The following is a 26,242-nucleotide window of genomic DNA, read 5'->3' as shown; positions in this document are numbered from 1 at the left end:
ATTCAAATCACTAAGTTATAAAAAATAAACAAGCAACTGAAAACAAAGGTTTGAATTGGAAATTGTTAAGCAGCTTTAACTGTAGGCATCTTTTGTCTGCCGTAGCGTTAGTTGAAGTGCCTGTACAGAACAAGAAATGGCAGCAATGCATACTTGCTAACAACATTACCATCCCATCCAAACCTTTGCAGCTAATAGTGGAAGGCTATTTTAACTGAAGTGTTTCAATCTTTCCTGCCTCTAGGATACGTGTTCACACCTTTGCAACATGAAAAGCAATCGCCTTAAAGATGGTCTCATTTAATATGATTAAGAGATTGGTCCAGCGTATAACATAAGAAGATTCGTGAAACTGAGTCTAAATAACTTGCTCCAGCTATGATACACACCCTTCTCTCTTCTAAGCTTAGTACAGAGAAGACCTGAGATCCCCTGGTGAGCTTCTTATCTCCAGTAATTAACAATATCCTAATGGGCATGGTAAGCGACTTTCTGTGCCTATTGGGATGGTCATCACGGCCTCCTTCTGCCTGACATGCAGTAGCTCTGCGAGTGCAGACAGTGCTCTCAGACATGTCTTGCACAAGGGAATGGCTCAATTGTGACTCAGAACAACTTTGTATTAAAATATTTAACAGACGAGCACTAGCTTACTGTGGACATAAGCAAAATACTAATCATCGTAATCACCGCTGACACATTTTTACATACAGGAAAAGGAAATGCAGAAGGAAAGAAAATTATATAGCTATAGATAGATAAGTAAAAAGAAATTATTTTATTTCAGTATCTTACAGTAAAGTGGATTATACGAGTGGCCATGCTGCAGAGCTTTTATAGTCTGGATTCAGAAGGGATTTGAGCGGGGAAAGCAAAAATTGTAAGGTGGCCAGGGACAAAATTTCAGAGGCAAATATACTGATCTGTGTCTCTTCTACAGACGCAATACAGGCAGCATCTCACAAAACGGCAAGTGCAAGACAGCAGCATGAATAGGGTCCATATACAAAACAGTTTGCATACAAATGCCTGATGTATGTGTGTAAAACTACGATCATGAATTTTTTCATGCCAAACTTAACTTATGTTTAAAAATTTATTCATGACTTTGGAGGGTGCTTTTGAAATTTGGCCTTTTATGTCCACATGCTCTTTTCTTAAACATTGATCCACACTTTTGAATCAATGGAATTCTTTCTCTATGGAAATTTTCAACCAGGAATGTAGACATTTTACTCTTCATATGAATAGGGGTGAATTTATCAGGGCGAGCTTAAAGCTTCTCAACAGCTTAAGGTTTCCTGGGAATTGTGGGGAAAGCAAAATCCAGTAGTGTGGTAGTGGCTTCAAAACAGACACCATCTGTGCTGGGTGACCCACGGTTTCACTAGTGACCACGCTCCTGGCCCTGCCACCTCTCTGCATGGTCCTGCAGTGCCTCTGTCTTTACTCCCCTCCCCGGCCCATAGTTGTACATACTGCCCTGCTCTGGAAACACCTGTTCAGCAACGTAATGCGTGAGCTGGAAATTGGTGTTACCGTTTTGGGAGCTTAGGGGGAAGGAGAGCACCATCCCTGTGCAGGTCTCCTTTGCTCAGTGTGGACATGGTGTTGCTGCCTCTGTGATCTGCTGTTCTTCGTCTCTGCCCAAAACAGATGCTGCTGTTGACTTCCGTAGAATTTGGACCTGGCCTATATACGTGTCGTGTACGTGTCAGCAAGCCTCCGCACCCCTCCATTCATGCTTAGGATCTGAAATTGCTCTTGAAATGTTTGAAAGAAACTCTCTTCACTCCTCTTTTCCACTTCTGTGTAGAAGAGGTAGATGAACTCTTCTTTGTGACAGAAGGGAAAGGAACAGAACAGAGGTGACGTAGCAGGTCTCAGGCTTCGTATGCTGTGACGAGTGGCTGATGGGGATATGCACACTAAGAGATTTGTTTGTTGTGTGTGCTGAGGTGGTTTTCTAGGCTGTTAATATTTGAAATGTTTGATTTGTGTTTTCATTTATCAGTAGGGAAATTTGTCCCCATCCTTTCCCAGCATCTTAACCACAGCTTAATGGAGAAACAGACAGGACTGCAAAGTGTGTCCAAGTTTTCAGCTGGCCAAAGCTCAGCAGAGTTCTTACCTCGGCAACTCATTTATCCTTTGCAACCTATACACAAGAGAAAGAGAGAACTGCATCCTTACATGTCCATGCAATGAGTTTTCTTTTCAATGAGCTCTAGTATGTGGATACTTTCACTGGAGACTAGAAACATTATTAACTCACTGCATCCTCTGCAGAAAGTAGTGCTGGGACAAAAAGAAGTTTAAAAGTAAACACGTCAATGAGATGTTTCAGTTCAGTATCTAGTCACTTTGCATTTTGCTGTTCTGACATTAGCAACACATTCTTGCATGGATGTAAATATAAAATGTACAATTTCCTTGAAGAACTTGGCATACATCCTGCTTCCTTCTGATTTAGGGTCATTAAATAAGTTACTAGAAAGAGCTATTAATATCTGCAGATGAAAAGCAAATTAAAAGAAGAAGGCTGCTCCATCTCTCTAGTAAGTATGCCAGAGATAAGGCTGGTTTGGGGAGGTAATAGATGTATGGGAGGCAAGACTCAACACACAGGATTACTCTGGACAGATTCCAAAGTCCACTGCTCCTGCACTCAGAGATTTTATGCTACATTTTTCTGAAGGGAATTTAAACTGAAATGAGTTATCAGTTTAAAAGGATGCAAAGCCCTATCTGATGTGAAAGTGAAAGTAAGCTGTTTGGCCACGTGTCTATTCTGAAGATGGCTGTGTTGGCAACCCTGTCACTGATCTTGATACTTCAAGAACAGATAACAGCATTGAGCACAGTGCAGGCTAATCATCTAAATGTTTATCCACTTCTTGGATTTTTCTTTCCATTCTTAGTCTGCTACTGAAACCTGAGCTAATGATTTTACAACAGTGCTTCCCCCAGCAGGGAAGTGCTTATTCTATTTTATGACCCAGAGTGACAAACTTTATTGACTCATGTACTACCAATAGCAGTATTATGATACAGAACCACATCTGGGCACAACATAAACACCAAGAGTCTTGTTGGTCCTGTTCCAGCACAGGAACAGGTCCTAGAAGAGATGTTTCTTTCTCTGCCATCACCAGCCCTTACGGACTGGTAGTGCTCTCCATGTTTCATCTACTCCCCTCCACAAAACGTGACTCCTCTATAGTCTTCAGCTTCATATTTCCTTCTTCACTGGCAGGAACTCCTTGTGACCAGGTGCTTTCCTTGGGTCTCCAGGAAGTACCCAGCCAGAGCTGGCTGCTTAAATCCAAAGGAGATTGTTGCCATCTTGCATGTAGGAATGGCTGGGGAACCCACTGCTACAGTCTCAGCCACACCTGCAGAAAAACCTTTCCTAAACTTTTCCACTTGTAGCCCACGTTGCAGTTTCCTTCCTAGTTTTGCTCCTCTAGACAATACTTTGGTATAATAAATGTCAATAATAATAGATTTCTGGTAACATGAGGGTAAAACAGGAGATATTTGAGGTTTGGATCTGTGAGTTCCCACAAATGCTAGTGTTCCCCTTCCACACAGGTGCATCTTTGTAAAGCCTGCATCAGCTGGCAAGAGCCAGGACTGAACACCTCTGAGGGGCAGCCATGGTGAATTTAAGCAGATCCCAGGTGTAGCTCTTTGTGGCTGTGGGTTGTTTTTTTGTTAATTTTAGGTTGAGAAGGAAGGTGGAGAGGTTGGTGACGGGGAATACACTGGGCACAGAGATTTGGAAATCCCTGTGATGTGGAGCCAGGCCCGGATGGGTGCAGGCACTTGGCTGTATGGAGTAACGCCAGGGGCTTGGGGGCACCTTGGGTGCAGGGGAAGCCTTCTGATACCTCATCCACAGTGGATCTTGGCCTCCATGACAAAGGGGTGACAGGGCACCCCCAGGCCCAAGGGCTGCGAGCCTCTGCCCAGGGGAACACAGCGACTGTCCCACAGCCATTACCTTGCACGCATTCATAGAAATAGTTTGGGTCGGAAGGGACCTTAAAAGATCCTCCAGTCCCAACCCCCTGCCATGGGCAGGGACACCTCCCACCAGCCCAGGCTGCCCAAGGCCCATCCAACCTGGCCTGGAACACCTCCAGGGATGGGGCAGCCACAGCTTCCCTGGGCAACCTGGGCCAGTGCCTCACCACTCTCATGGTGAAGAAATCCCTCCTTATGTCCAGTCTAGATCTGCCCCTCTCCAGTTTATCCCCATTGCCCCTCGTCCTATCCCCACAAGCCTTTGTGAACAGCCCCTCCCCAGCTTTCCTGCAGCCCCTTCAGGTACTGGAAGGTCGTTACAAGGTCTCCTCAGAGCCTTCTCTTCTCCAGGCTGAACAAGCCCAACTCTCTCAGCCTGTCTTCATACGAGAGGTGCTTGGATCATCTTTGTAGCCGCCTCTGGACCCACACCAACAGCTCCATATCCTTCTTATGTTGAGGATTCCAGAAACTGGACACAATACTCCAGATGAGGTCTCACAAGAGAGGAATAGAGGGGCACAATCAACTCCCTCGAGGTCACTAGTGCTCTTTGCCATGACAGTGGTGAGGCTCTGGCACAGGTTGCCCAGGGAAGCTGTGGCTGCCCCATCCCTGGAGGTGTTCCAGGCCAGGTTGGATGGGCCTTGGGCAGCCTGGGCTGGTGGGAGGTGTCCCTGCCCATGGCAGGGGTGGAACTGGATGGGCTTTAAGGTCCCTTCCGACCCAAACCATTGTACGATTCTATGTTTCTATGAAACGTTCCTCAACACCGCTGAGAGCCAGCCGTTCATCCTTCACCCAGGACAGAGGAAACAGCAGTTCATCCCATTGCAGCGAAACCATTTTGCATCTCGTGCCGCTGCGATGCAGGAGGATCGCTCCCCCCCATGACATGGCACACGGCCGCCGCGCTCCCATCACCGGCTCCGCGCACCCGGCTGGGTCAGCGCGGAGCTCTGGGGCTTCGGCCGAGCAAGGGAGCAGGACGAGCCGCGATTCCCGTCTTATTTGCTAATCGCAGCCGAAGCCCCGTTTGATGTCACATCCCCCGGCCGCGCCGAGGCTTCCCCCGCCGCCGGGCGCATAAAGGACGGTGTCATCGCTTCTGCGGGGAGGGACGGGCCGGCAGCGCCGGAGCCGCTGCGCTCCTATTTTCATAGAAACCGATCTGTGTACCTAGAAAATAACAGGAAGGGAAGGCGCGGGGGGGGGTGGGGGGGTAGGGGGAGGATGAAAAGATCGTGTTTTCGGTCGCTGCCCGAGGAATAATTGGGAGGAGAAGGCTCCATCTTCGCGGGGCTGCGGCGGGGATGGCGCGGGCGGCGTAGGCAGCGCCTCGGGGGGGCGGTGAGGGGCTCCCCGGCCCCCGGCCAGGCGGCTGCGGGGCTGCGGGCAGCTCCCCTTGCACACCCGCACTCACACACACTCACACTCACACACACACACACACACGTCTCTCCTCCCGCCGCCGCCCGGCAGCGCTCCCCGCGGGGGGGGAACACGGCGGCGGCGGCTCCCGATGGCTCGTCCGCGGCCCCGAGAGTACAAGGCTGGAGATCTGGTCTTCGCGAAAATGAAAGGCTACCCGCACTGGCCCGCCCGGGTGAGTAAAGGCGGCGGCGAGGAGATGGGCGATGGGGAGCGGGGAGCGGGAGGGGGGGCGGACACCCCGCGATTCGGGCCCGCGGCGCCCACCCCGAGGTTATTGTGCATCTTTTCTTTCATCTTCCCGCGAGGAGGAGGAGGAGGGAGGAGGGAGGGGGTGGCCGGGGGCTCCGCCGCTCCCCCAGCACCGACCGGGGCCGGGTGCGGCCTCCTCGCCTCCTCCCGGGCCGCGGCCACTTTCTTTCATAGCCCTTGGACTTTCTTTCATAGCCCCCTTTTTGTCGTTTTTTTGTTCGACTTTGCTGCCGTGGACCTGAGGTGGAAAAGCATCGTGGGCTTTGCATAGTATCAGTCACAGAATGTCTCGGTTGGAAAAGACCTTTGAGATCATCGAGTCCAACCGTGCCTGTCCACTGCTAAACCATATTCCTAAGCCTTCGCCCTTCTTTGGGCAGCTGGATAAGCACCCCATTGTGTGTCCAACCTTCCAGTACCTGAAGGGCTGCAGGAAAGCTGGGGAGGGACTGTTTACAAAGGCCTGGAGTGCTAGGGCAAGGGGCAACGGGGGTGAACGGGAGAGGGGCAGGTTTAGGCTGGACATAAGGAGGCATTTCTTCACGCTGAGGGTGGTGAGACACTGGCCCAGGTTGCCCAGGGAAGCTGTGTTCCAGGTCAGGTGTTCCAGGCCAGGTTGGATGGGCCTTGGGCAGCCTGGGCTGGTGGGATGTCCCTGCCCATGGCAGGGGGTGGAACTGGATGATCTTTAAGGTCCCTTCCAATCCAAACTATTCTATGATTCTGTGATTCTATTTAGACATCTGTTTCTGGTGCCAGTACGGTAGCGCGGAGCAGAGGGTCCAGGGGTCTGGTGCCCATGGCATGCTTATCCAGCCAGCCCCTTCCCTCCTTTTTGGCGGCTGTTGTGTAACTCACTGTGTAACACATGTTGTGTGAGCCCAGGGGCAGGCATCAACCAGTGAGAGTTGGTATTTACTTGTCTTCTCCAACCATACCAGGATGATTGGGTAGTGCTTCATGCCATCTTATTCTAGTCGAGGCAAGTTGCTGGTCTTTATAGATTGTAAAGAGCGTGAAGATCATGAAGTGTTGTATGCAACGTGCAGGAAGACATAGATGGGCAGGATAAAGATGGAAATGACATTTATCATTACCCTTGACAAGACAGACCAGGAAAAGGTTAGGTGTAAGTGCTAGAAAGCTGTCCTGAGTATGAGTGAGGAAGTAGGAGAGGTGGTGTGGAACAGCAGATATCATACAAAAAGGGAAGGCCAGCACTACAGGCTTAGGTGGAGGATGGCGAAGAAAGACTAGTGAAAGGGTGCTAAATATCCAGAAGCATGTAAATAAGGTGGTGCATTCAATTATTTTGGCAGAGCAGGCTAAAATTAGCATGCAGAAGGCCAAACTTAATCAACACTAGGTTGTGGTTTTGTTATTCTATCATTATACAGGTTGGTGGATAATACTACCTAAAAAATGGCAATTTATGTCAGCAGAACAGCATGAGCCACTGAAAACTGACTTCTTTGCTACCTCTGTCATGGTTTAATTTACTGTGAAAATTTTAATGTGAACAGTTGAGACCATTACCACGTGGAAGCATGTTAATCCCTTCATTTTTTTGAGCCTTTTCAAAAACTCCTATTTGTTTACCCAGATGCAGAACAGGACCTTTTGTTTTAATGGCTTTTTCTTTCCTTTTAAAAGATCGTTACGTGCTATGCAGCTGGTCATAGCCTTTGACTGGGTGTCTAAATAGGTATCAGAATGGCAATAATATCCAACAGAGAACATTTTCACTAGGAAAAAATAGGTGGGCGGTTAACGTACTTCCTTTGTGCAACTAACGGGATTATAAATATCAGATGAAGACAAAGCAGTCTCAAGTTTTAATATGATTTAGCAAGCAGAGGTGGAAACTGTAGAGAGCCCAGAGTCATTGGGTAGGAAGAGAGCGGTTAGGCTAGGGGAGCATCGGTACTGGGGTTTAGTTCACCTGAGCATCAAGAGGCACAGAAGGTGCTCCTGTTGGTTGGGATACAGTTACATATAACTTTGCATTAAGTCAGACTGATGTCTGTCTGAACCTAACATATTGTTCCTGAAAAATACAGTTCTTGCCATCTTTACGGGGACTTTTCTTCATCTTGGTTGTCGGGTTCTGCCCGATGCTCATTTACTTAAATGAAGGAAAAACCTAGTGAGGATACTAGTCTTTGTTTTGCTTCCCAGAAAACATTATTATGTACAAATAAGAAGAAAATAAGTATTTGAGTTGAGAATGCAATTCAGATAGTCTGATTAACTGAATGCCTTTTATCCAGCAGACCGCTTTGTTTCCAGATCATTGAGAGTTTGCTACCTACTTCTTTATTCATCATGCAGTTAGCCTGTTTGATCTTTGTATTCTCATGTAAAAACTTACATATTTCATGCTAATATACTAGCATAATAATAATATGAGTAACAATACATTTAAATGGCAGCGTTACTGCTCCTACCAAATGGTGTTTTGCATCTTTGAGACCTTTGGAATGAATTTCCTGTCTAGGAACAAGCTTCTTAAACTGTGTTTACTAAACCTGAGAAGTGTTAAAGCAGGACAGAAGAACTCTGCCTGCCCTTTAATGAAGCACACAGTCCTAACTGACCTGGCTCAGAATCAACCGTATATTTTTGTGTGCATGGTTAGTGTCATACAGGAATCTTAACTTGGATCCCAGAAGCAGTCCAGCAACAGTAGTGCGGATCTAGCTTAATCAATCTAGTCAGGCATGATGCCTGTGGGCTCAGCCAGCTCCACGTGGCACAACACTGCGGGCATATCCCACACGAGCAGCCATCTCTAATCCTAGACCATTAACTTTGTGCCTCTTTGGAGACATGTTGATATAGCAGTCAGCAAGAACATGACCAGCAAAGCCTGACTTTCATCACTGTGAGTAAAGAGAGAGAAACCATGAAGAAAGTGGCCAGATACTGGTGATAAGCCCAGGGACCACTGAAAAGATTTGTCTACTAATTGACGATGCATTATAGCAGTCAGACTGCATTTAAAGTTTCTTTATGGATTGGTTTAGAATTAACTTGAAAAGGAGCAAACTCACCACAGTTAGCTAAAACAGTAAAGGCCAATAAATCTTATCTTTACATACTCTGATAAAATAGCATTGGTGAATAAAACCGCTCTCTTCAAAAGATGCTTTTAGATAGTAGGCCTCTGAAAGATGTCACTTAGGACTTATTACTTGGAAGTGCTGCTTTGTGTTTTGGTATCACATTTTCTTGGGCAAAGCCAGAATTCCCTTTAGCTTAACTGGAGGACAGTGAATAGGTTTAGGCCCCAAGAATTGCATTGGAGCTTAATAATAACAACAGTAGATAAAATACTGGCAGCAGTTTGATTTAAGGGGTTTTTAATGTTAGCCTGTGATGTCAGTTGTCTTCAGATGTGCATCAGAAATGCAGAATAAATACCAACTGGCCGGGTCATCAATCGCTGTAATCCCACAAATAAGCAATTGGGTATCCAGGGTGCTTGCAAAAATTGGGGGAAGATACTGTTGTGCTTGAAATACAGGAAATAAGGATTCAATTCATTCTACATTTCATGAGTGGTCTTTGCCTTTGAAGCACGAAATTCTTCTGTATCTTAGTTCCCTGCTTGTAGAAGACAGTTAACACTTTTCCCTTTAAGAAAGTGTTGTGGAGACAAAATCACTGATACTATGAGTTGCTTGGGTCCTGCTGTGATAGGAGCTGTATTAGCACACATGGATAGAAAAATCTCTTTCTTCAGATACCCTAGTTTATCTAGGATAGATGTCCTGGTTTATTGAGAAATCGCCCCTGGAACAGTCACTCAGATGAGATAAAAGGCAAGAACTAGTGGTAGATTCAGAAAGATCAATAATAGTGTTTGTTTTATGAGTGACCCTGAAGAAACAATAAGCACTTAGTTGCTGAAATTAGCTGCTGATTTAAAAATAGGAAGGAAGCTGTTAATGCAGCTGTAGAGAGCAGAGGCAAAAAGTCTGGAATGACCTCAATAAAATAAGAGCATGCCCAAGTAAATGACCGATGCCATTATTGAACAGAAATCATACAGCTGGGGAGACAAGAACTGTATTTGAGTAAACACAGGTAGTTTGTGCAGGGTGGTAAAGTTGATTTAGGCAATGAAAAAGAGATCCAAGTGGGTATGACAATGTATTTTAGTGTAAAACGCATGGATTATTAAAGTTGTTCAGAACATTTTGTATTCGGAGGAGAATACAGCCTTTAAAGTGATGGCATCACACTATTATGAAGGTGTATTTACTCTCTTGTGAAAGTGAATATCCTATTTTCTGGACTCCTGTTTGTCTTGTCGAGTTCCTTTGTTGCTACTCTGAATTAACACCAACTCCAGATTTGCTTGGTAGCTGACAGTCCTCTAATGTGAATATCACTGTTAAAAGGCATCTGCCCGTAGCAATAGCAAAATGGTATTTGGGGCACTTCGATGTATTGCAGTTGCAAGTGAGTGTGAAATTTTCAGTATGTTGCTTACAGTAATAGATAGTAAATGCTGTCATTTTAATGGGAACCAGTGTCTGTGGTGAGCTGAGCATCATAATTGTGGTGGTTACATGATAGGTTTTAGCTGAGTGCGTTTTTTCAGTATTATTGACTACATCCCCCCATCCAGCAAGGCATGAAAGTAAGGAACCTTAAAGTATGAACTAAAGTAATCCAAGGGAGGGGCTTAAAGGTAAGCTTATGCTTAAAGACTTTGTTAGGCTAGAGCCTAAAAGATAAGTCTAATAGCACTATAGTATTATAGTGTAATATAATATTGATGACTATTAAAAGAAATTACTACTACAGAGTGACAGAATTCCAGAATGTTTTCAGTATCAATAAATAAAAATTCTTTTTTTTCTTTTTTTTTTATTTTGGACACCCCCATGCAGGCATTTTAGTAAATAAACCTCTCTCTTCCACTTCTAGTGAAGTATGGATGAACTGGTGGGTTGATTGTGATGAAGCTGTCAGTGCAGGACCAGGGCCTGTGTTCTGACATAGTTTGGTAAAATACAAGGTACTTAACTGGGAAGAACTTTGGTCAGTTATAATTGCGACTATGACAGCTTGGAAATATCAAACTCTCAAACACATCATAGAAGAAAGGTTCTAAACTTTAAGTGTTTGATATTTAAAACAGACCATTTGTTTTCTTATTAGGATAAGGATAAGGAAAGGTAGGTTTTCCCTGGCAAGGTTTATCTTTTTTGGCAGAGAATGACAGACAAAAATCAGATTAAATCCAGAAAACTTCAAAGGGTCCATCAGAAATAGACAACAGATCTTTCTCTGTGTTTTTCTGCCAAAACCGAGTCTGCTGTCTTTTGAGCTTTCCTCCTTGGCCGTTTGGGACCTGTCCAGTCCTTCACCATGTGCTTTTCTTCTTTTCCCCTTTTCGGTTGCTCTGGTTTATGACCTCACTTTTGCCGTGTTACTAAATATGAGTCTCGTGTGACTTCTTCACCAACTCTGAGATTCTTCCATCTCTCTCCCTCTTTAATTATGTACCTCGCTCATACATCACTCCTCAGAGATCTGCAAGCAGTTTTTCACGGCAGGTCTCTGTTTGTTCCTGTCTGAGACAAGACATGATTTGCTGATCACTGCAAAGGTCCGTCTTGACTTAGGAACTAATGGTGAAGTCGTGGCTTCTCCAGGCAGCGTTATATGACTCCTGCCATGCTGCATCTGAAAAGAGCACGTTTAAAGCACCAGGTCCTTTATGGAATTGTTTTTTTCTTTCTAAACCTCCTGCACCAGGTTGACACATGTTGCTGAGACAACATTTAAACTTATATTTGCAGATATCTGGTCATGTTTAGAGTAGGTGTGAGTGCCTTTTCAGTGACTCCATCAGCTCATTGAGTACTGTTTCCTTCATTTCCTAAAACAAAAATAACAAGGAGAGAAGTGTGAATTCTGCTAGTGTTTGGAAAGTGGGGGAACCTCAGCAGCTGATGGTCTTTCTCCATGCTCCTGCAGTCTGCTGTAAGTGTGACTTAAAACCAGATTTCACCTGAGGATTGTAGCATAAAATGGACTAATTTTTACACATAAAGTTGAACCATAGCTTACAGTTAAACTTTTCCAGTTGCTCATGTTTGGCAAACGAATCATTTTGGGGCCAAGATGTCCTGTGTTGTTAGCACAGCAGGGATATTTGGGAAGCCTTCTTTAAAATTCAGTTCTTTAAATGTCTCTGGTTTTTTTTTTTTCTTTTATTAATTTAAATAACTAGCCCCAAATGTGCAAGTCTGATCTTTTTGTGTAAATGACAATAGATGAATACATTTTCTCCTGCAGTGTCGTGATTTTAAGTCCAAATGAAGCTAACCCAGAATGAAGACATTTGTCTCAGAAGTTTTGAGGCAATAAGCAATTACAGTTTTTCATGCCCATACTGTACAGGCTTTTTGCTAGATTTTTTTCCTTGCCATTTTGAAGCCACTGAATAATTTTCATCAACTAATCTCATGGAAATCATTGGATGTATGTTTTGTCTGAAGAAAGGGTGCCCCTTTCAGTGAAATCTGTAGCCTGTCAAGGCAATCTGTATGTTCTTACTGCAGAAAGAGATGAGAAATGTTAGTTTCCATTACGTTCATTGACAGATCTCTTCTTTTTATTATTGTGCAAAGAACCTTTTAGGACCCCCCAACTGGAATGAATTTTTTGTAAGCATACAGCAAAATGAAGGCTGAGTTTTCAGTCTGAACTCTTCATTTCCTGATTTTCCCATCATAATAATGCATTAACAAGTCTTCCTGCACTTAGGATAATAAAAATCTTCTGAGCAAGTGATTGCTGACAGTAAGTATATACAATTGTCATTTGAGGACAGATGAAAGGATTTCCTGATAACGCTGGAAAAGTGTTGACAATCTAGAGAGCTTGGACATTTTAACTGTTTGAAATGGTGTTGTCTGAGCAGTAAAGACCTTTCCACTGTAGGCTGGAGAGGCGTAAGGGAGAACGAGTCTGCCTGAGGCCTCTCAGTAATACTGTAATTCGAGTGATAAATATAGCAACAAACAGTGGAAAGTAGCTTGCGTGGAGCAGGCAGGAAGAGGTTGTGGAGCCAGCTTTTTAAAGGTGTTAGGACTTAGCCAAACATCAGCACTTATGTATGTTTAGGTACCTCGGTACTGTTCAAATCTGTCCCTTTGTGACCTGTATCGCTGGTCTCTGCATGCCAAGGATGTGTATGTGTGCGTATACAGATGCCTAATCTGTGCATGGCTGTACACAGTCTGATAGGAAAGGCAGAAGCTTAAAAGATAGGTGTAGCACATTGTCGTGGTAGCTCAGCTCTTGACTCCAGACGCCAACAGAGGCACTGTCAACAGAGAAGGGCCCAGTAGCGTGGCTGAAGCACAACAGGAACAACTAGAATGAACAGTTACTTGAAATATTCCAATAAATATTTGGCAAACAAGTGAATATCATGAGGTAAAGCTTCTAAAACTTAAAGATGGAAACAGATCCTTGCTTCCTCCTCTAGGGAAGGTCGTGGCATTACTGGTTTTGCCCATCTGAGATTGTTTCATTCGTTTGTGTAACAGCCAGTTCTAAACCTGATATAGAAACAAGAAAGAAACTGCAAATTCATTTCCAGTTTTCCTGTGTTTTACTCAGACTATGTGACATGATAGTCTTGATAGTACTTACTTGTACCTGAAAGGTACCTGGCTTTGGAGTTGGTGGGTTTTCTGTTTGTTTATATTTTTTTGTTTTAGAAGACAAAAGGAAGGTAAGAAATTTGAGTAAGTACTACAGCATCTTAACAAAACAATGAACTTCCCATGCTGTGAAGTAGTTCCTTTGACCCTGTTCTGAAGTTCCTTATTTGTCAAATGGTCTCAGGTCAACCCTAATATTATCTTTGGCATCATTGCCACTCCAAAAAGACACATAATGTTCTTGAATTTCAGAAGGATTTAATCTCTGTCTCCTTGCCTTTTATAAAGCCCTGAAAATGCCTCCAGAGTCAACATAAAGGGAAGAGATGACATTGTACTGTGCTCTGGGTAGCACAAAGCCCAGTTAGAAAGGACAGGTGTCCACAGTCTCTGCCTTAGAAAAGTACATTTAATTCTCTTTCAGCTTTCCATTAGCAGACTGAAAAGATAATTAGCATACATCTGTAGCCCTGAAAATGCAAACTGGAAACAACTGTTTATTTTGCCTTGCAGCAAAGTGTAAAAAACCTAGAGAGAGGCTGTTTGCCAGCTCTAGTTTGGCTGCTTGAATAGAAGACATCATGTCACAAAAGAGGAAAAACAGGGCATGGAATATCAATACACCAAAGAATTTCTTTAACACCATCAGTTAACAAAGCATGCTACGTAGAGCAGAGTTAAGTAGGGCTGGAGAAGAAGCAAGAAATTCCAGCCTCTGGGGACTTTATAGGTATCACTGTGGTGTCACTGATGTCAACTAGGAAACAGTCTGTCAGCCTTTAAAGTCGGTTACTTAGTACTCCTTGGGTTTGGAAAGCACCTGCCTGTGAAGCTACTTGTAACACAGAAAGTAAAAGGCAATGAGTAGAAGAAACTTTTAAGTCTGGAAGAGCTTGAGAGACAATTGCACAGTAATGCAAACCATTTCTGGGAATCAATCCCATATCTGATCGGATCACTGAAGGTACTACATATAAGTATGTATTGAAACTTAATAACATAGGAAATAATCTTACAGAGAAATGTAGCATCAATCTGGAGATGCAATCCAGGCAGCAGAAGCAGGAAAGTACAGATAGAGGATCAAATGCTATAGTTGCAAAGAGAACAATTCTGTTCTCTGTAAATGTGTCTTCCCTGACACATTTATGCATTTTTGTGTAGAACACCGTTGGATGCAACAGGTCTTTGTTGCTAGTTTTTCTTCAGCTACATAAATGTTCCATTTTACAGTGTTCAAGCCTGCATGAAGGCAGTACTGTGAACCTCTTCTTTTAATTCCTGGAAGACAGGCTGTCTTTCTTAGCTGGAATCCCCTCCATCTAAAGAAAACAAGAATCCAGGTTTCTGTTCCTGGGTGTTAACCTAGTCCCTAACCTATTGTTTGGTAACTAGGAGGCAGTTCCCTCTAGCTCCTCCTTGCATATCCTTTGGGAAAACTTCAGATGCGGCACACTTACGGTTCACCTTTTCTATGGCACATATCAATGTTTTCCTGTTGCCACAGTTGGGAGGGGTGGAAGGGGAGGAAAGCCCTGACTGAGTGGTGTTTAGCCTAGCATGTGCAGTAGGTTGGTCATATTGACAAAGCAGCATACCGTGATTCCAGAAAGCTGTGCCTCACAAGGGTGTTTGTGTCCTTCCTTCTCTCAGGGGGTTTTGCTGTTCTCCTTCCTGCTGCTAGTGCAGAGACCACCCAAGCACAATGTCTGAGGGGGGTCCGAAGCCAGCAGGCACGGAGGGGTGTGATTTGCACCCAAAGGCAGCGGTGAGGCCATCCATGCATGGCCTGCCTTCCTTGGGATATAGTTCATTATTTGTCACTGTAGATCAATCCCTCCAGCCCCACTGATTACTTTTTGGTGTGTGCGTTCCCATAAATATCTGCATATTTTTCTTTACCTTCCTTCAACTTAATACCAGCCTTATGGTGATGTCCTACACCGGGCCAAAATTATTGTCCTGGGTGTGGCCGCCCCACGTGAAGGTGTTCTGCCAGCTCCCTGGCAGGCTGCATGTTTGCTTATGGGTATTTCTGCACATTGCCTTGACCTTTGCAGCACACTGGTTGTTCAAACGTAACTTGTGGTCCACTATTGGCTTCCTGTAGTATTGCTGCTTCCAGCTTTCTCTCTCTTACGTTGCCAATCCTTTTTCCCAGATGTGTTAGCTTTTTCCTTTTGCAAACTAAATTTCCTTTTACTTGCAGCTCGTATTTCTCACAGTCCTAGGACTCTGACTGAGTTGTCGTGTTGGTTTTGCCATCACTGGGTGTAGTGAAGTGACTGCATGTTTATACATACATACATATGAGCTTTAGAGACTTATCTGTGTCTTAATATTTGCAAAGGTTCCCAGCTTGCTGTCCCAGATACCTCTTCCAGAACATGGAAGAAGGCATTAAATGAGGCAGATCCTGGCAAGGAATACACCTAAGCAAGGCATCTCCTGCCAGGCACTCTGCACTACTGTAGTGGCATCTTTTGCCATCTTTTTCTTAAACTAATTGATAAATAGTTGGTTTTCAGCTCCATCCGAGCCAGTGTAAATTTGTATTTCTGTAAGGATTTATTCAGACACTATTACATGGAATCTAATTAGGTAGCATTCATTCAGGATTAATCACATGTGGAAGTGCTGGCAGAACTGAGGTCCTTGTGTTCTTAGCGGTATAATGTTACCGCTGTGTTTTATTATCCTCCAACAGGCGTGGGCTTGGACGTTTCATGTGTTTCAGGATTAGCCTTGCACGGATCCACTGCAGAGCTGGAGGCTGGCTGTCTTGGTTGTTATGGAATAGCGGAAGGAAGATGATACCTGTCCCATTAGTTTGCTCTCCAAAGACTATGTCCCAAAGGCAGTGAATGAGTTCAGCTGCGTAAAGATTTCTTGGTTTCAATAAAACTGCTTACATGTGTGCTGTCGTGCCTGCAGAAACCTAAAGTAGGACCACAGCCTAAGGGAGAAGGCAGGCATTCATCTTAAAAAAAGAAAAAAATAAATGATGACATTCCTTACTGCAGTGCCTCTCCAAATACCAGGGCTTTTGAAAGATATTAGTGCTGCAGCAAACTCAACAGATAATTCTTTTCATATGGTGTCTGGATCAGGTGACTCACATATGTTGAATTTCAGGTACCCCTTTTTCCTGGTTTTTATCAGGAGTTCTTTTTCAAAGCCTTCCTCTTGTGCAAACTTTATTTTTCTTTGTCGCAGTCAGTATTTCTGTCACAGCTTTTAGTAGAAGGTAGCATGAAGTTAGTAATGTCTGCAATGATACATCACCAGTAATAAGCTTGTTTTGCCTGTTAATACTTTGTTTTCTCTGCATTTATTTCAGACACTCTGCTTTAGAGCTTTTTATTTTTGTTGAGGGAGCGGGTCAGTTTTCTGAGCAGGTTTTTTTGAATTGGTACTTCTGGTAAAAATGACAAGAATTCCTTGTTAAAAGAGGAAAACAGATTACAGGAGACACGATTGTCAAACAGAGCTCTTCAGCTTTAAAACACTGTGAATGTTTTCTCCTTATCTTTTGGAAGATGTTTTATGCCTTACAAATGAATGGATTCACCTGTGTATATAATTGCCGTGTTATTGTGCTGGATGGGATCTGATCATACAAAGACAATGGCTTTGTTTATATTGCCAAACTGTATGCCCAGCTGTGCTTGCAGGATCAAGCCTCTAGCTGTTAAGTTTCTACAAGCCCATAATAATAAAGATTTTAGTGGCAGCATGTTCAGAAGGAACACCAGTTTCTTTAGCAGATGCGGGAGCAAGGGGAACAAGTTTCTAATGAGAAGCTTATACTTTTCCTGAAACGTTTGCTGCTTCGTGAAGGTGTTGGTTTACTTGTTTGTCAAATGTCAGCGGTACAGTTGACCTACTGTAATAACAGGGGTGTCAGGATTGTCTCCAAGGCAGATTTCTTGAAAAAGACTGCCATCATGATGGCAGTCACGCTACATGTGAGACTGGACTGGAGATCTTGATGGTTAAAAGCAGCGTGAGCTAAAACTCTTTGGCAGTGGAGCATGGTTTGGATGTGTCCTGTGTCACTACCAGTGCGTGAAAAAGTAAAAGCAAGCAACACTTAGAATTAAAATTTTGAATGCCGATGGAAAGACTTTTGGTTGGGTTTTGCTGGTTTGCATGAGGTGTATGTAAACACTGTCTCTGGATCCCAGGATAATTTTGTATGTGTTGTGTTCTCTGATGTCCATCCTAGTTCCAGATATGGGTCTTACTAAGCAAGCTCACTTCTATGTGTGATTGCCTTCTTCCAGTTATTTGCACAGTATGAATCAGAATAATATGGTGTTTCTTTACACTTGCTTTTTAAAACAAAATGGTGACCTGATTTAAAATATGCATATTTTACTGAGCTGCCACGGGAGAGTGCTAACCTCCCATGCATAGTATGGATGCCAGTCCCGATTCAAAGGTAAAGAGTGATTTAAAAATTTATTATTAATGTATGCGGGAAAACAGCTCTTACAGTTCTAGACATGTAATTTGTCCATTGACAACCTGCGTCCTTTTAAAATCATCATTCCTTTATAATTAATGTTCTGATTACCTCTCCGAGTCTGGTAGAGAAATGAGAGAGAGTAATGGCCAGAAGCCCTTGGTGGTGTTTGAAGAAGAAGAGTTAGAGAAAATCAGTGTTTTGGAAGCAAGCAGATTCTGGAGTAAACTTTGTGAGCTCTGTGATGTGACTGCGACTGAGTCACTAGGTTTTGTAGTAACTCGTGTTCATGGAAACGCCATATTCTGAGAGGTTATTTGAAAGCAACATCAGATACTTACACGTACAACATACCCAAAATTAGGTTAACTTATTGGGTAGAATGAAAGGATATTATAAAGTAACTCTTAATCCTACAAATATATGTCCCTGTAGGGAGCTTCAAGCCCATGATTTATCCATGTTGATTAAAAGAGAGTATTCACATGCTTAAAAGTCATATTTAGTGTTTGTGATATAGAATATATTTTTCAGGATAATGAGAATAGAATCATTAAGGTTGGAAAAGCCCTCTAAGATCATCCAGTCCAGCCATGTGCCACCCTATCCAGTCTGCTCACTACCATGTTGATACATTCAGCTTGTCTCTGACATTAATACCACTTACAGCTCTAAAAATGCATCTTTTTGCCTAGCACATTTTTATTATTTTGCATGAGTGTTTTTCTGACATGGTTTAGTAATTAGGATTTAAGTTCACAGGTCTGCATGTACATAACAGAGTGCTCTGAATGGTTTTGTGTGATGAGTTTCATTCCCTTAAGCTGCTGCTTGAGAGTTGTTTTTTTTATTTTTGAGGAAAATGTTCTTCTTGATAAATAAGGTTGTTAATCTTTTAGGAACTATCTAAGTAAATTTAAGCAATGTTATGTTTTGGGTCAAAACTAAATGAAAATTCTCATTCTGAGGTTTTGGAAGCAGAAAAACAGGCAGGTGGCGAGGAGTATGACTTGGCTTGGAAAAACTGTTCCTGACTCTCTTTAGGCAGACAGATTAAAATTCCTAAGAGTTTAACCTAGGCTGAGGGACTTTGCAAAGAAGGTATTTGACACCGTAATGACAGCTCCTGGAACTGAGCAGAGATTGAAAGCAAACCCTATAAAAATACCGAGGTTGGGTCCAAGTGCTGCACAGAGACCACTGCGACTACGCAAATCTCTTCATTCCATCGTTTTAGTGACCCAGTCAACACAGGCAAAAGTTCCATCTTGGCAAAGTGGGCTGCCTGTTTAATTGGTTGTTTTGTGCCGTAGATGGTGGCTGAGGCTGCAGTAGTAATGGGAAGAATTATTTACACAGTTGTTAGGTTTATGGTGACCCTGGGCTTTCCACAGGCGCTGAGCTCTTCTGCAGGTCTGAGTTTGCAGTTGTCAGCAGAGTAAACAGGAAAACCCGCCCTTGAAAAATTATTGCAAATCACTCCATTTCGTTGGCTTTGCAATTAGATTTCATTGCTTCTCATTCCCTCCGACTGTGTGCATGTTGTTGTACGTGTTATTTACATCACTGCGAAATAATTGCCCTGTGTGCTGGTGATCCTTGGTGATTATACTTACCGCAGAGCCCAAAAGCCACACTGAGGTCTCTCCCCTGCTGAAGTCCCAGTCTACTATCTTCATGTGAGCCATAATTTGGTGCTTTGGGCCTACCTGAGCTCCCGCAGTCCGCAGCACAGGCTGTACTGTCTGCTTGGGGACCTCCATAGCACTTGGTGCCTGCAGAAGACACCAGTTTGTGTGGTTTCTGCCGTGTGGACACAGCTGCGCTGGTGCAGACTGCCTGTGCCTGCAACAAGCAGGGACGCAATAGCTAAATAACTTATGCTATTGTGAAACAGAAGCTTATGTTTTGACGCGGTTGCTTAAATCCTGCAAATAGATACTCTGATGTGAACACCAACATTCAGGTATTTAAGAGCACGAGCCTTTATGGTCTGTGGGTCCACAGAGAGCAACATAATAAAGCCAAACACATTCTTAGCTGTGTCTCCATTCCCTCTGGAAAACTGGTCAGGACACTCACGTAGTCTCATCTCTGCTGCTGCACCCAAACCTCAGAGGGTTTCAGAACAGTAAAAACGTTCTGTGCTTTTAAGGGACAAAGATGCTCTGTTCTTTCCCCATGTAACAGTTCTCTCAATGCAGGCACTTGCTCTGTGGCAAGGAGTGTTTCAGTCCCCTGGTATTATACTCTTAGCTGCAACTGATGGTAACAAAACAGGTCACAGAGGAGACAAGCAGGAAGGTTTTCTGTACCCAAAGGCCCAGATGATAGCTGCAACCTCCAGAGTGTCAAGCTTGAATCCTCCCTAGCAGGAGCCCGCGGGCTGCAGCAAGTGAAGCAGATTGTTCCCTTCTTTGTTTCTAGTATATTTGTGTTCACCCTGATGCAAACTGGAGGCTTGTATTCTCGGACCTGCAGCCTCCATCGATCACATTTCCTTACTCAAAACAATTTTAGCTGCAAGCTGTAGTGTCAACACGGTTTTGTGTACTTTGTGAGAAGCTGGACAAAATATTACACAGGGACATTCAGTATTCTTCAGCCTGGGAATGTTTTGCCAATCCATTTTTTTTTTAACTGACTTTTGGGGAAGTAAATTACATTGGAAAAGACGTGGTAAATTAAGCCAGCCAAGTCTAGGAGACGAGAATCTTCCAGAAATTTGCTTACCTTTTGGCTTTAAGTGTGCCAGTACTAGTATAAGGACGAGCAACACTTCTTTTGATAAAAGCTTCAACAGTGGACTATGGAGCTTTGGATATGTGGAGCAGGTGAGCCTCAAGTACAAGTTTGATTGTGTGTATTTGACCAAATATATTATGTTAATGGTCCAGGGCAGGCTGCATCTGACTGAAAAGGTTTTGATGGGGCTGACTGGCCAAAAAATCCTATCTCATGAATATAACATTTTTCCTTAAAAACAAACAAAATCAATGAAATAGTAAAATTCTCGTGTAAATATTGGAAGGCTGAAAAGTATTCCTCAGTCTAATGAGTTTTATACCTTTCATCCACTCCTTCTAGCAGATGTGATGCTAGGTGGCAGGGTTTGTCTAAGCACTTTGGGGAGGAAGATGGTATGACTTTAAATGTCCCTTTGAGAGTGGCAGGAGAGAAATAGTGTTTGTGAATGTGCAGTCCCTAAAGTTGCTTGTTTGTTGATATCTTGACTGGTTAATTAGTTTTTATTTGTTGTATGCCTTCCAAACACATTTTTGTATGTGTATTTCTTGCACACTTTTATATATCAAGACAAAAATATTTGTAGCAAGATGATAAAGTAGGATAACCAGATTTTGTCATTGGAAGCTGCTTTCATTTGGTGTTAGTGGGTTCGCTGTGGTTTGCTTAGGTGGATGTACATTGCACACAGTATTTTGAGATCTGAGGAATAATTCAGACAAAGGAGAATCAAGCTTCACTGTGCTTAAAGGGAAGAAAAGTAAACACAAAATGCCTTAGAGCTGGCAGTATTTGTTGAAAATGAACTACTTCTCCCCACCCATCCACAAATAAGTAATTTTGTGAGCCATGAAACTTAGGAAGTTTATTTTTCTATTACTTCCTTTTATGTGGAGTCCCTGTTGTCTGATGTTTTGGTTGAGCCTGCATTGCAAGCTGTCTCTCAGCATATGGACTTCTTGTCTATCCATCTTATGCTGGACAGCCTATTTATCACAAAACATGGGGAAATTTAATAACTCTGGCCTTTCTCCTTTTGTCTGGTTTGGCTAAATGGTCTGATGTGTCCCTGAGTTATTGCAGGTAAGAGTCAGACTCAAAAATAGTGTGATCATATCCTTCGTTTTCCTTAGGGAACAAAATGGGGGAGGGGAGAAACAGTGGTAGCACCATTGCTTCCCTCACAGTGGCAGGGAAACACTTCATTTGGAGAAAATGGAGCATTTTTGCAGCAGACTAACTTTGGGGTGTGCTCACTGGGAGAGTTACAGTTTGGTAACCTAAAATCTTCCTGGACCAAGCTGGAAGTATTTATTAGTAATAACTGGCATTTCAGTGGTGTACCTCAAGTGCTTGATAAGGAGAACAGTAGCATAGTCCCCATTTGTAAAAGTGAGCCTGAAGGAGATGCAGTGATGTGGCCAAAGTCATCCCAGAGGCCAGAGGCAGAAATAGGACTGTGTTTTGTATCACGTTCTCCTCCTCTGGCAGTCTTCTGTCCACCAGCCACGAGAGCTTACAGAGGACTTGAATCACATGAATAGATCTGTTAGCTACAAAGCCATGCATATAGATACCAGTCACGCAGAACTAAGCTTTGGCCCCGTTTTCATATTGAAGATTAAAGCAGTTCTGCAGAAAGTATATTTCAACTTTCTGTCTTAAAAATATGCTGCTAATTAGGAATGTAAAGGGGCTGAACTCAGCTGCAAGACTGCTGATCTTTCCTATTGAGACATTGCCTGCCAGCATTGTTTGGACTCTAGCTAACCCTTCATTGTCTTCTATCTCGTTGAGGTTCTGAGCATGCACAGAAAAAAAGGAGGATTGATGTCTTTATATTGTCATTTCTGGCTGTCTGAAGGATCCCCTTCAGCCATTTTCAGCAGTGCTGAAAAGTATGCTCTGCTGTTTTTAATCTTGTTTCACTTTTTGTTTTTGCTGGTGGCACTCTTCTATGCCCAGAGACTTTTTTAATTTTTACTTTTGTAGCTGAGCAAATCCACCTTATTAAGTTGGATTCTGCTTCTAGTCTCACCCTTCACAGGGTTATCTTCTTTAATGGGTGAAAAAGTGCATATGCCAGCATTCCATACTAGGAGTTCTAGTGTGTGATGTACATCAGGGACGGAGTTGTGCTCTGCTTCAAATATCATATAGCCTTGATAAATGAGAGAGAAATTCTGCAGTCTCCCATCAGCTTTAGTTGGATCGCTGTTCAAGTAATACAGAATTTGAGTCACAGTTTTTAGCTTAAAGGAGGTTAGTTTTTCTTTTTTTAATTTGTAGGATCCTCCGGGGGAGGGGGAGAAATTAACATTTTACATTTTACAGAACAGTATTTTAAATAATGGTTTAGAATAAGTACTGCCATACTGCTGACTCCCAATAGCATTAGCTATTAAAAAAGCATATTAAATCCATCTGAATAAAAACGTTGTCGAAAAGCAAAATATCCTATTTTAATAATGGATTTTGAAGAGTATTGCTTTTATCCATCTAGAGTTTTGCTAATAAGCTAACAGAAAAAGATCAAGCTGCTTGCATGTGTTGGGCAATAATAAGCAACTTGAACCACTTTCCGGCAAAAATACTATGGGCCTTTGCTCAACTGCTGTGCAGCGACTCCAGGGATTTCAGTGGGAGATACTGATCTCTGCAATCCTTCTGTGTGCTTTTGCCAATCAAAGGCGTTTACAGTATGTCAAAACAATCAGTGATTGCTGCTCTGCAGTTTTAATTCCCTCATTTTGCAAAATAAAAGGACTTGTTCTTGTGGTTTCAATGCCCACATAAGCATTTCTGCATGCTGAAGTAAAGCTTTCTTGTCTGTACACATGGACCCGATAGGTATTTTTGCAGTGTAAAATTCTGTTTGAACACAATGGAACCTTTTTTTTTTGCAGTGTAAAATTCTGTTGGAACATAATGGAACAGGGTCTGGTCTGAAAGCCACCCTGACAGCCTGGAATTCCTGCTGCTGAACAGCAGCTTATGCACAGCACAGAGATTTCGTGATAGCCATACAACATGACACCTGCTGTCCCTCCAAGTGGAAGAAGATGCATCTGGAATGCCCTTGCGCCTTGATGGGCAGAACGGCCCCTTTCTTGGCTGCTGCAATAACGGAAACCTCCACAGAGAGCTGCTTTCCATAGGCAAGCAGAGAGACAAAGCTCACTGTTTTCTCTGTGTCTCGGAGAGACATGTTTCCCATTTTGCAGGGAATGTGGAGCTCTGCGGAGCTGAACACCCAGGAGGGGGTGCAGCTTCCTCTGGTTCGGTACCAGCCCTCCCAGGGAGCTCCCCCGCCTGTTTGGAATATGCCACGTTATCCCACAGGCAGGCACGGAGCTGATTTGTGCTTCTGGGAGCCGCTGTTGTTCTTGGAGGGCAGCTCTGCCCTGTCCTCCTCGCAGGGCTATGGCTGCGCAGCTCCAGTCCAACCCACCCAGCCAGTGCCTCTCCACAGGGTCCCTCACCTCGTGGCAGCTGGAAGAAAGGTGTTGCAGTATGCGCACTGCCAAGCCCAGCCTGTGAGGACCAGTTGGAAATACTACATGAGAAGTCACCAATTGCTTAGCACCATTGCGAGCAAAATATTTGAGCTGCATATACATTGCAGCCTGTAAATGACGATGTAAGGAGACAGATTTCTTGCTTGCACATTGGTAGTCCCTAGCAACACCATTTGATAAAGCCCTGCTCTGGTTTGAGAGGTCCAGACTGAATTTTCTATTCAGTGTTCTGACCCTAGAAGCTTGGCATTTGTTTACTGAAAAAAAAGCACCGTTACATCTTTAAAGCTCTGCTGCTTGGTTGGCAAACAAATGCTGGGAAGTGCAGCTCTGCTTAGGTTGTGCAAAAAGAAAGCAATTGTTATTCAGTAAGCAGATGACAGCAACGGGAGCAAAGGGGATAAAACTCGAAATTTGAAACCACCTGTTTTAATTTTAGCCATAATTGAAGCGGCTGCCCATGATGTTGCTGATGCAGGTATCAGATTTGCACGCTATGCAGTGCTCTCGCTGATTTCTGAAACAGAAAGCTCCAGCCCACTGTCTGCTCTGGTTCGGGAGGGGATGAATCTCCTATTTGATTGCAGATTATAACAGGCACTTTTAGAATCTGTTTGTTTCCTTCCAGGGGCAAAATGCAATCGCAGTCTGGCTCTCTGATAGACAGATGCTTTAGTCATTAGTGAGGTTTCTGTGACTACAGCACTGTGTCCTAGTATGGGTGCACTTATCTCTTTTGTTCCTGGTTTGAAGCAGTGATGCTTTTCTTGCTGTTGTGCTTATGCGCTCCCTCCCTTTCTCTCCCTCGCTCTCTCTGTCTTTGATCTTGCTGATATGGAGAAAAATATCAGATCCAAATCTTCAGCATATTTAGCCAAAACATCTTGTAGGATGGGAATAAATTGTGACTGAGTGCAGCAGCAGGGGACTGCAGTATGGTTGCCTCTACTGCTTGCTTTCTGTTACTACAAAACAGCAGCAATCGTTAAGGAGTGCTGGGGCTGGTTTGCAGCTAAATAAGCACTTGGAGGCTCAGCATTCACAGAGGGCTAAGGTGGTTTTGCTGAGAATGGGTGGACTGTGCTAAGCTCTCCTCTCACAGACTCTAATGCAGGGATTGGCATGATAAGGTGAAAAGGGAAGATATCTTCCCTAATGGCAGAGGGTCTCATCCTTCACTAAATTCCCTGCAGTTTTTGCCACAGAGTTAAATGGCTGTAAGATAGCACTGTCACTTCATATTCAACCTCATTACAGCGCTAGCGACATAAGCCCGAGAGCTGGGGAGCTCACAGCAAAATCAGTAAAGGCAGGAAAAGTCTTGACCTCAGCTGCACAGTGCAATGTTAGAGTAACAGTCTGTCCTTGAGCTGTTTAGTGCAGATTTATACTGCATGTGTTTGTCTACGTATGCTGACTTTCAAAAGCTATGAAAAGCTTTTTTATGGTTTCTTGTGATGATCAACAGTCGGGGATGAATAAAGAAACATGCCACGAAATGGGGAGCAGGTGAGCTGTGTGACAGATGCATGTGCTGTCCGTTGTTGATTTGGTGCTGCTCCTTAGCTAACAGGCTAGAGTTCTGGGAATGCAACGTGAGGCTTCCCTCCACTTGGGATGTTTCTTAGGAGAAGATCCTCACTACTTCGAAGCATAGCATGTTGTGCGATATAAGATCCCCATTCCCTTCTGATCAGCGTTCTTTACTAAGTGTGTCTTCGTTCCTCCTCTTTACTGATCATTTACAGCTGTTTGCTTTATTTCATGAGAAATTCTTAAAGGGCTGAGGCAGTAACTGGACTGCGCTGTTCCATAATGCAGCCCAGAGCTAGTGCCGCATTTCAGCGGCCAAATGAGATCCGCACTCAAGTCTTAGCAAATATTACTTGTCTTAGCAGATATTACTTGTCTCAGGCACGGGAGTCCACATTTTTCTGGGCTCTAGTATTTCTCTGGACATCTTCCTTGCCGTAATGAAGAAGGCTATGGCATCCGGACAGTTGAGGTGTATTACCCCTGTACTTGGTAAACTGCCAGCATAGCGTTTTTTTGGTCTGATGCATAGATGCTTCCGTCTTTAAGGAAGCATAAGATGTGTTGCAGAGTGG

At 43.5% G+C, this 26,242-nt stretch overlaps 1 protein-coding gene across 1 annotated transcript in view; it reads left to right on the top strand.

Annotated features, from left to right (window-relative positions):
* Window positions 1-5,254: 5,254 nt before the first annotated feature.
* HDGFL3 (HDGF like 3) overlaps window positions 5,255-26,242 on the top strand; it is a 39,588-nt gene continuing 18,600 nt past the window's right edge. Inside the window, exon 1 of the mRNA XM_054078272.1 lies at window positions 5,255-5,635. Within this exon, the coding sequence (XP_053934247.1) occupies window positions 5,552-5,635 (84 nt within the window). The 5' untranslated portion in view covers window positions 5,255-5,551. The remainder of the gene's footprint in view (window positions 5,636-26,242) is intronic.

This window comes from Cuculus canorus, chromosome 12, assembly GCF_017976375.1.
Source record: "Cuculus canorus isolate bCucCan1 chromosome 12, bCucCan1.pri, whole genome shotgun sequence".
In the NCBI taxonomy this organism is placed as follows: domain Eukaryota; kingdom Metazoa; phylum Chordata; class Aves; order Cuculiformes; family Cuculidae; genus Cuculus; species Cuculus canorus.
This window is presented reverse-complemented; position numbering and strand designations above follow the sequence as displayed.